At 26.7% G+C, this 12,130-nt stretch overlaps 1 protein-coding gene across 4 annotated transcripts in view; it reads right to left on the reverse strand.

Annotated features, from left to right (window-relative positions):
* The window catches only part of LOC130674040 (location of vulva defective 1), a 55,405-nt gene that overhangs the window by 14,731 nt on the left and 28,544 nt on the right, over positions 1 to 12,130 (reverse strand). For all 4 annotated transcript variants that reach the window (XM_057479312.1, XM_057479311.1, XM_057479313.1 and 1 more), the window contains one exon: positions 11,180 to 11,314. In XM_057479312.1, coding sequence (XP_057335295.1) covers positions 11,180 to 11,314 — 135 coding nt within the window. The remainder of the gene's footprint in view (positions 1 to 11,179; positions 11,315 to 12,130) is intronic.

A 12,130-nucleotide genomic window follows, 5' to 3' on the forward strand; every position in this document is an offset into this window, starting at 1 on the left:
ATTATTTAGAAATAATAAATATATAAAAGTATAATTTAATGCCATAACAAGGTCTATTAACCTCGTATTTATTTTTCTGATCGAGTAATCGATCTATCGAGATCGGGTCACAGTACCCATGCTTCAATGCTCGCAAGACAAATTATCGAAGGCGTTAATAAATCGTAATATAAATTCATACTTAATGACAACAATTTAAAAATAATAATAAATTATAATTTAATTGTTCTGATTTTTTTTTGACCTTAAACTAATGGATCTAAAACAGTGACATTTTTACTATAAGATGTAATTTAATCTAAGAGCCTAATTTAAGATGTTATTGTACATAAAAGTAAGGCCACTTAATAAATAGCTGACGTGGGTTTACAGCTGGTTCTCATCACTTATATTATTATTAATGCTAAGAAAAAAAAACATTTATATATGTATATGTATATATTGGTGATTTATAGTACATAGATGGTGATGTACTTAAAAATATAAATATGAGAACCACTGAAGAGTGAATTCGTAGAAATTAAGATGACTTCCTGAGGGTTTTATAATTTACTTGCTCACGACAACTTCCAGACTACTTTTTACCGGTTTAAATATAATTATTCGTTAGACACCAAGATATTTAACATCAGATATATCGTTATTGTTTAATTAACAAGTCTCGACGGTACTTGATACATTTTATCTCATAATTAAAATTAATATTTATATTTGACGTTTGAATATTATTGTAATTTTATGTGAATATGTTTTTTTTTTAATTTATAAATTAATTATGACAGTTTCTTTTTATTTTGTTATTAATTTTGAATTAAGTTGAAAAAAAATATTAAGATAAAATAAAAAAAATGTTTTTAATTAAAGGAAATTAAAACGGATTATAACGTCAAGGTTTTAAGATAATTATTTTTTTTTTATATGTAAAGAATAATATTTTTTTTATTGTGAAATAAATTACAACAAAAGATGCAAAATGAGCGCGAAATATTTTGGCGTAATTCAACTTCTGGTAATAAAAAATTTTTTATGAATCATCTGAGTTTATTATTAAATATTTTTTAATTAACACGGAGAAATTATTCTCGTTTCTCTGGTGGAAATTTTTGGGAATTTTCTCTGGAAAACTCAGTTCCAAAGTTCTAAAGACTTATTCAAAGTTCTGAAGACTTTTTCAGAGAAAATTTCCAAAAATTTCCACCGGGGTTGAAATGAAATTGTGTCATAGGAAAGCCGGACTATGTTGACCATCTATCGAAAATTCAAATGAACATGTGCACAGAAAAAAAAGATTTCTTAGCGCAAAAACTTTTGATTTGCCCCAAGAAAATTCTTACTTTTCCTAAGAAATGTTTTTGACTATGAATGGAAACCAAAAATTTTCTACGGGCGAGAAATAATTTCCTGCGCAAAGAAATCTTTTTTTGCTGTGTATCAAAAATTACTATGGCCATAGTAAAATCGACCATAATTACATCACAAATTACAGTAACAATTTTCATTGACCGTGAAATTTGTTTTAAGTGACCACAAAAAACTATTGTATTGTTTATGACCTTAAACATGGAACACATTTAATGTGGGTTCAAATAATACCCACACTTGGAACACACTTTGTTTTGGAGTCTAATTATTCAAATCCTGTTTACATTTTTTGTGCTTGTTTTAAATAAAAACACTGCCGTTATCAAAATTAAAAGTCATGATGACTTTTGAGGAACGAAATATCTTAATGCATTTAAAAAAAAAAAGGAAGGGGCGAAACAAAATTGATAGATGACTCGATAGATTTTAAGATAAAAAATATAACACAACATTTTATTTATATTTTAAATGTAATTGGATTTGTTACGAAGCCGAGCGAACCCTAACGGTCTATAAATTATTGGAAAAAGAGCATAAGCGTGTGATAGAAAGAGCATAAAGCCAAATAAAGATTTTAAAAATCAGTATACAAGTTTCTACCCTAGCTTCGTGTATGAATAGAATTGTAACGGGATTCAACCACAAGGGTGAATTTGAAATCTAAATTTACCAAATGTTCTATTCATCGTTTCTTTAACCTTAAATATAGAACTATGTTTTTGATAATCTAAGACAACTACAGTAATCAGGCCAGTTATTATTTTTTTTCTCTACACGCAGAGAAATTTTAAGTAAAAATTACCCAAAAAGTATGATGCTGTGAGGACGTGTGCTCTCTAAAAAGGAATTAGTGAAATTAACTGGGAACCAGTGGATAGTCACTATTTCTACAGCTATAAGTATACCACTAATTCAACCAGTGGTATACTTACAGCTGGTTCCCAGTGAATATTCACTAATTTGAAGTGAATTTCACTGATTCATTTTTAGAGAGTGGTAAATATTTAAATTTTTCCCATGTACATTGTAAAATATACTACTCGATGGCATGTAAATGAAGTGCAATTTTTACTAACAACATGGTAAAAATTTAGTTACTGGCTAGATGTCCTTACAGTATCAAACTTTATGGGTAATTTTTACTCAAAAATTCGTTGCGTGTATAAATTTGGAATTAGTGAAATTAGCTGAGCATTAGTGAGCATTAGCTATTCCTTATCCAAATTTCCCATAGAATCCGCTCAACTGCAACAAAAACCGCATAGAATCCTATAGACTGTATTGGTTTCTATGCAATTTTTGTCGCAGTTGAGTGGATTCTATGGGAATTTTTGGATAGAGTTGTGTAGTGATAAGTATACCAATAACTTCAAAAAGTGAAGTTTTGCTCTTTGAATTAGTGAATATTCACTATTTACTAGTTAATTTCGCTCATTTTCATTAATTTGTTTACAGACAGTTGATAAATGAAAAAAATTAGAACTGTAATTACGTATAATTTTGGATTTCTTTTGCAAAGTATTTATTCAAATCTATATAATAGTATATTACACTCCAAGGGAAAAAGTAGGATATTCTAAGCCGGGTGTGTAAATTGTCTACTCGAGCAGAAAGCGAAGGTGGCAAACATGCAAATTGGGACACCCTACACTTCAAAACCAAGTGTGTTACAAGTGTATTATTTTAGCACACATTAAATGTGTTCCATGTTTAAGGTCATGAGCAAAACTATAGTTTTTTGTAGTCACTTAAAAGGCATTTCTCGGTGTGTTAAATATCTACAGTTTGCTTATAGTGTTTCGATGTTATTTGGCAGAAGAAAGTCGTTTTGTTCTTTTATGAAGAAACAAATGATTAAAATTAGTGCATGCGTCATTCTTTCCACAGACAAAAATTTAAACTTTCAGGTACAGATCTTATCTGGTGAAAAATAGTATACACACCACGGACGAACGTAGGACATCTTAATCCGCAGGTCGGAATTTCCTACTTTCCTCCCTTGGTGTGTAAAATACTGTCAAATTTCTTATATACATATATATACTTGCGCCTATTGAAATTGTTACGTTTAATATGAACTTATTTTATAATTAAATTTTTTAGTGAAACTTGAAAATTCCCTTAGCTGTCCCGGTATTGGTCTCGTTCCCCTTTTATTTTAAATATTCGTTTGGCTTTCTAAAATATATTTAACAATTAACCTCAATGTAATTTAATTTTTCTAATAATGTTGCAGTAATTCGTTTCACGTATCATTCAAACAGTTGTAATGCCACACGAGAATTGCATAATAAAAAATAAAATAAGAAAGAGAAAAAGATTGAATACAAATGAAATAAATAAATAAATTGCGTGACAATATTATAGTATTGAATTACGCGTAAATTTTTAAATCTCCTATATATATATTCAATATTTTTTAAATTCTGCTTACATGAATAATAAAAATTCGCGTACGTTGGACTTGAATTGCAAATTATTATCTCATCCATACATAATATGCCCAAGTGTTTCATTAATGATTGAACTATAAATATATTCATTTTCACGGCATTGATGGCTAATCTATTTCTATAAATTTATTATAATTATAAACTTTCATTTTATTGTAAACTGATTAAAATTTCAAATAAACAACTCAAGTAATTACTTGATAATATGTGAATTTCTTAAAAGTAATCGTATAAAATATATAAATATTTATAAAATTATCTTCTCTCTTGTATGCACTTGTGATATTTTTTTTCCCTTTTAATCGACATGATGTCATCACCTACTAAATACATATACACACGTGAACACCTCTCAGAAGACCTTGAATTCGTGACATCATCCAACCAAACGATCGCACATTTAATAACACACTATTCTCATCTGGTGCGCATTTTCGTAAATACGTAATATATATATATATATATATATATATATATATATATATATATATATAATACATATATATGTTACTTTACTATTTTTGTTTACAATAATAACAATAATATTAACATTCTGAAATAAAATTTTGAATTTTATTCCAATGTAAATACATATATTATTATTGTTTGTTTGTTTAGCTTTTATATCGGATATATCAACTAAACAAACATATATTACGGTAACCTAGATTTTTTAATAGATATTATTTAAGCGAAATATTTATTTAACTGTTACTATGAAGGAAAGCAGTTCCCTGTGAACAATAAACATCGATCACTTTCATTTTCTCTCTTTTTCTCCCTTTCTGTACAGTAAGTTTCGTTGATATATATGTATATATACATATATACGTTTTACGATGACATTATCAGGCGTCACAGAGTCTACTTGCTTGTTATATTATTTTCTTGTCTTATTCTTCCTTTATCCTTTAAAACCGCAGAATAAAGTATTAAAACCCTAAGCCCTAAACTAATCCTATAAACATGAAAAAAACATTAACTTTTATGACCAAAAGAATTTTTTATTATTTTATTAAAAAATACAGAGTTGAATTAAGTCAAAGCAACTAATTTTTTTAATCTAGAGTTTCTCTGTAAGATTAATAATAAAATATTATTATGGTGATGAAAAGTAAAATGCAGAAGTGGGATTCAAATTTTTTTTCACTTTTCCGTGACAAATAATTTTTTTATCGGCTCAAGTGAACGGAGCCTTATTATTGTCTGGACAGAGAGAACTATTAGCTGTTTTTTACATTAAAAAAACTTGTAGAAAAATTACCATGCAAATAGAGTGGGATTATGGTGAAAATTTCTCCGATAATGAAAAAATTCTTCATATAAATTGAACAGAATTTATCACTTCATAGTAATTTTAACAAAGTAGCTCAAAATTTTATTATAAAAATTTATATTAACGGCATAATAAAATTGCTTATGATAAATCAGAATATTTAGCAAAAAATTTACAAAAATTTGAATTACAATAGATTTTTAAAAAATGATATATAAAAATGATTGTTTGCACATTAGTACGTGACTTGATTATTTCATTATAACCTATCAGTACTAAAAGTAAACGAAAAGAGCCGAATATTTACGAACAAACGAATAAGAAATATTTCGTTATAAAATTACCATGTTGTGCAGTACAAAGTTGCAGCAAAGTCAGAATTTTCAGGTCAGTAAATTTTGCTTTGGAGTAAAAAACTGCTATGTATAAAAATCTTTTAAATATGGACATAAATTAATGTAATTTTGAATTTGAATATGTAATAATTTGATCTTTATGTGAAGTATGGAAAAATATATATGATATATTAGTAGCAATGACTAGACTATAACAGATTATAAAAAAATCATGGTAACATCCTTATATATTTATATATTTTATTGTTAAGAAATACACTATTCATTATTTGGACCGTGGGAATTGAATTGGTAAAAATTTTTGTAATGAATTCAAATAAAATTGAACATTTCTTTGTAAATTTATGACTTCCTCAGCAACTTATTTTTTCATTTGATTACATAATTTATGTTATTATAAAATTACTTTTTTTATTACCCTGACAAAGTCAAAAATGTCATCAGGTAAAATAGAAATAAATTTCAACCACGAGTTTGTTGTGTCCCATTTTTTCTGAAATTTCTCACGTCATAATTTTCAAGTTCGTGGGTAATTTTTCTAACGCGTGTATTTTTTTTTTTTTTTTTTTTGTAAGTGTTTAAATAAAGTTATAGTTTTTTTTGGTAAATCAGAAGTATTACTATTATATGTAGCAGCGTAAAAATTCTTTTGAATATTAAAGTGTTCCAGCGTTTCAAGAAATTTTTCGACAATTTTCATGCAAACATTATCTGGGTGTTTTTAATTATATAATATATTAATTATACTAAAATGTAAGAGTACGAAACAGTTACACCTTTATAATCGATTGTATTGGACACAGAAAGATCGTCCAAATGGGAGGATACTAGAATAACGTGTGTCAAGATGGCGGGTTGCCATAGTAACCCAGGGAAAACCGGCGTGATATAGTTATATATCCAGGGCTACAACAATTCACATCCTTTCCGGAATTTTAACAAATTGTCGCTTTTATTTGAGACTTGTCATCAAGACAATAACATTACCTACCATTATACTGTATAAATATACACATATATATTTACTACCTTACGCATCTATTATTTCCACTCCGAATGACAGGCGTGAGAATAAAAAGTGAAAACGTTATTTCAATTTTGTATACCCGAGTATTTTCAATTGTTATCTTAATTACTTTATTTTGATGAGTAAGTAAATATATTTTAGATAATGAATTTAAAAAAAATACTTTCACTTTTTTTAAGAAAATAATTTTTGAATTTCATTCCCGCGTATTTTTAAAATTGTTGTTAGTTTTTAGTTGTGGAATAAAAATTAAAAATAAAGTTAACAGTCGTTGTTTTTTGTGACCTTTGATTTGGTTTTGCCGTTTTTCTGGGCTCTACTCGTGGAATGTCGAGAGTGAAGTAGAGAAAGGGGAGAATTGTGTAGAGAAACCAGAAAGATTAAAAGTGAACGCAGGTACTAAAAACGAGGGTTATATATTTATATATTTCCGAAATAATATTATATATTATTTTTAAATATTCAAATTATTTAATCAGTAATTTTTTTTTACGATAACTGCCTCAATAATTTTTTATATTTTTTAATAAAAATTTAAAATAAATAAATTATTTAAAATAAAATTAATTTTTAAATTTGAAAAAACAAAATTTTGAAAAATTACCTGAGTTTTTATTAAAATTACTCCAATTTTTTCATATGTAAAATACAATTTTTTTTATAACACTCCAATATCTTTATTCGATTAAATATCAGTGTTATCTTATTCACACACAAAACGAGTTTTGTCACGAATTATATATATTATGTATATGTACTTATACTTTTACCGGCATAATTGTCAGTTTGTAAGTTTAGTTTAGAGCTCAATTATTATTTCCCGCGAGCTACAAATGTTTAAATTATTTAAAAATTCACTCAACTCGAGACCATTAAAAAAATATATATATAAATAATATATTTATTTATTTATTTACCAATATATTTATCTGACGTTTTTATAAATTCCACTTTTGTGAGTAAAAATTAAAATTAAAAAAAAAACTTATAATTGAAGAATTTAAAACTCGCGTGATTTTAAATTTAAATAATGTGTCAAATTAATGGAGTAGTTATTGTTAATTATATAATGTTGTTTAAATACAATGTCAAGCCGAAAACAGGCCCAACACGACTGAAAATTTTCTGTCGGTAAATTCCACGGCAACTCCTCGCGTCACTACCACGCCTGCGTCCAGATTATTCGTTTCTACTCGCGCGGAAAGTTACGATTTAACCCGAAGATATTTAACACGTCACGCATGCGTGTTTCACATATAATTCTTTTTTACAAATTTTGTTTTTTTCATAATTTTAATTTTTTTTTTCCATAATTTATATAATTTTAAAAAATTTCAATCTATAAATTTTGTAAAAATTAATTAATTATTATTGGAAAAAATTTTACTTGAAGATATAGTTTTGATAATAAATAGTAATGTACAATAAAAAAAGCGATAACGTTAAGTACTTAAGTAGTTAATTGAATTTGAAATTTTTAAAATAATTCAGCTGTAAGAAGTTTATGGTGTTCACGTATTAAAATTTATCATTATTATATTTAATATTCAAATAATATCTCCCTTTTTTTTAGATTATTTATTATTAAAGATAAATATAGAGGAAATGTATGACTGATATGTAAATGAATTTATTGGTTTTCTAAATAGTTTTATAAAAATAATAATAATGATAATAAGAACAACATAAACAGGCTTCGAGCAGATCTGATATGGATCTAATTATAACATTTGATAGATGAACGACTTGGTAAGAATTTTTTTTAGCTCATCACTTATTTGGTATTACACAGCAGCATATAGGCCTTGGGGTTTTAAAACCATATTTACCAAGTTTATCTTTAATAAGTCGAGGTTATTGCACACTTTTAATTCATGTAATTTTATTTTTTTCTACTTTCTATTGACTTATTCAATTTTGATAAATGTTACATTAATCATTTATTAATGATCATTAATCATTATTTTTTATGATACTGAAGTTTGCCGACAACTAGTAATTTTTGGATTTCTATGAAAATGACAAATTATAAAGAACAACATTTTTTAAAAATTGCACTTATGGTTTTTTGAATTTTCTTCATGTGTATATTTTTCGTTTTTAGTTTTTCTTCAAATTTAATTGTTGAAAAAAATCCGAAAATTTTAAATTATCTGCTAACTTCAGGATCATTATTTTTTTCAATGATAATTAAAAAAACTCTACGTATTTAAAATACTTTTGACAAATAAAAAAAAAATGATTTAGTATTTTGAAAATTGTTTGTCATTAAAATAGAGGAAAAATTACGGTTCGGAAGTTAGCAGGCGATAAACAATTTTTGGATTTTTTTTAAAATTTAATTTGAAGGAAACTAGAAAACTAAATATATGCACTTGTAGGAAATTTAAAAAACTGTACGTGCAATTTTTTAAATAATTTTTTTTTCATAATTTATCGGTTTTTGAAAAAATCTAAAAATTATTAGATGTCAAAAATTATGATCCTGAAGTTGGCACACAATTAACAATTTTTGAATTTTATTTTCTACTAATTACAAAAAAAAAAAAAAAAATCTAAAAATATGCACATGAGAAAATTAGAACATCTACAAGTGCAATTATTTGGAATATTTTTTAAAAATAATTTATGGTTTTTTAAGAATTTAAAAATTAGTGGACGTCGGCCAAATTCAGTATCATCAAATATTTCATTATCGGAAAAATTCATTATGAATAATTTACGTTCATTGAGATGTAGAATATTTATGTAAGTTTTTTGACAAAAATAAAAAGTATTTTTATGTAGAGAAAAAAAGCGACAGGTTTTTTTATTCTCGTATAAAAATTTTGTAGTTTAAATTTAAAAATTTGAATTATTTTGAGTTGAATTATTTTTTAGTTACGAAAAGTTTTGTTGCATGGAAAATAAATTATCTGGAAATTTGATCGCCAAGTATCAATTTCTTAAGGTCGCTCGAGAATTTCGAAAGCTCTCGAGTTTGATTACTTTGAATATTTCCAAGCGGCCTTTAAATATTGATATTAAGACTTAATAATTTTTTTATCGGCTTATGTGATTATAAACGAATTTAGAATATGGTACATAAGAAAAGTGGGTTATAAACATATTATCAAGGTCGTATTCCATTTCATAAATAGTTTAATTTTAAATGAGAAAAAAATTCAATTTTCAACATTTTAAGGATTTTTAAATTCTTCAGAGTTTTTAAGATTCGTAACACCGAAAAATTATTATACAAGATAGAAAAATACAATTTCAGTTTTTTAGGTCACCCTAATTACGTACTTATCACAAATAACTAAAATAAGTATTTAAATATACAAATACTGTATATTTATTCCAAACACTTTTGTATTAATGAAGGAGAGAAAAAAATTTGCTTACAAAAATTTTCAGTAAATTATCAAGTAATAAAAATGCCAGATAAAAAAAGGGGGAGTAAAATACTCATTACTTAAAAATATATAAAAGTAATTTATAAAGTACTTGGAAGTTGAAGCAAAACATATAAAAAGAAGTATTTAAATACAAACACATGATACTTTTACTTAAATACTTTACAAATCTAATATAGGAGGGGGTTGCAGAGGAAATAAAAGATGTGTGTGGATTCAAAGACGCGGGATTTTCGAACCGACTCCAAAAAAATTACAATAACAAAACTTTTTATATCGACTCTGTGGAAAAAAAAATAATTTGCAATACAGTTAGTAAATAAAGATGCCAAAAAAAAGTTATTGAAGATAAATAACTTTTATAAAATTTAAATATAGCGAAGAAGACACTATGTATTTTTTTGTGGCCAACGATAAATTGAATCCGCTGAATCATAGACTCAGTGCCAAAGTTGTAATGAGTGGGTCTACGATACATGCGCCGATATTTATGATGATTATATCGAATTTATCTGTGATTACTACATTCTATTTTGATTTTTACTTTTAACGCTCAACATTCCTCAAGTTTATTTTTCAAATAATAAGAGAATTATCTGTAATAAAAAATAGATTTTAAAAACTAAAATTCCCGATAAAAAATTTTTGGACCCTCAAAATTTGACAAAAATTATAAAAGTCATAAATGACTGATAAGATCAATTTTGGAAAAAAATTTTTTACCAGATTTTAAGGGTGGTCTGTTTTTCCCACCAGTCCCGTTTTTCCCGCCCTCCCTTCATATATAAATGGGACAAAGATATAAAATCTTTAATACCAAAATTCAAGAGTATAAATGCATCATATAAACTAAAAATAAGTTTATACAAAAACGACCTCGTTTATATACGAATATATATATGTATATATTTATATTTTTTCACCCACTACGTTTTCTGACAATCATGTCATCAGACCCCAGATCTCATCATCACAATCATTATCACGTTTGATTCCATTGATAACTTGTGATGCTCGTGTCCTGAATGCATAATCATCGCTTACGTCGGCTCTTTATCGTTTTATGCATAACAATTTCACCCTTCCCTCTTATGTATATATATTTTTATGAGTGCGTTAATGTAAAAGAGTCAGAGAGGTAAATTACGGCAAATAGCTTTCATATATCAATAGAGCGAGTAAATATTGTCGATATATTATAATCCGGCTTACTAAATTTAGTAGTTTAATACGTCAATAATATCGAAAATCACGTACGTGCGTTAGTGGAGATTTTAGATAATTAAATAAAAATAGTTTAAACTCACTCTGTATCAGGAAATGGAGCAATCGGAACTCGACCGTTATGTTCAAGAAAATTATTCATCTCAGGTTCTTCTTGGACTGGAGTTTCGTAAACTAACGTTTCGACCATCGAGCCTTTACTCGATCCAAAAGATACCCTGTAAATTAAATTCTATATTTATTACATAAATAATCAGTTAAAAAAAATGATAGACCTCAAAATTAAATGTACTTGAAAATCGAAACGTTTTTCGTGGAAAGAAAATAAAAAAACGAAATGAAAAGTGAAAATCTACGGGATCTAGATTTCTGAAATGTTTCGTACGTCAGCCGATAATTGCAGGCCACCCCCAACTACCCCCTAAGTCACCTTTAAATTCAAATTACATAAATTATTTTCATTTTCGTTGCGTAAAAAACGTTCCGATCTTCAGGTACACAAAATTAAATCACATTCTTATAAATAAAATTTCTTCCATAACAGGGGTTATCAAATATTTTTGGCTGAGTTTTTTTCGCAAACAAATTCTCTAAATACAAAATACAGACAGCACATTAATGCACTACTGTCTAATCGCTTTAATTATTTGCGCTTTAATTATTTGATAATATTCGCTTGTTTAAGAAAAAAACTCGGCCAAAGTTTCCGTTTACTGCACAAGTGCAACAAAGTTAGTACCGCTCGTGGACTTGAGTGTAACAGAGAGATAAGTGCGGACCGCTGATACTAAAAAAAATATATTAATTTTTCAAATTCAAATTTGTTTAGTCATTAATTCAAAGTAAATTATTTTTTTGGTATTATTTAGTCATTTTGATCGCAAGTTGACGGAAATCTACAACTGAAATAAGATGTCAAGTTGACCTTAAAAACTTGATGGTGCAAGTAATTGACGGGAACTTGCAGTCAATTTGGAATCAAAATTTTGCTCATTCAATATTTTCATCTCAATTTTCTGTCAGATCGCAACTTC

This window comes from Microplitis mediator, chromosome 8, assembly GCF_029852145.1.
Source record: "Microplitis mediator isolate UGA2020A chromosome 8, iyMicMedi2.1, whole genome shotgun sequence".
Lineage (NCBI taxonomy): Eukaryota > Metazoa > Arthropoda > Insecta > Hymenoptera > Braconidae > Microplitis > Microplitis mediator.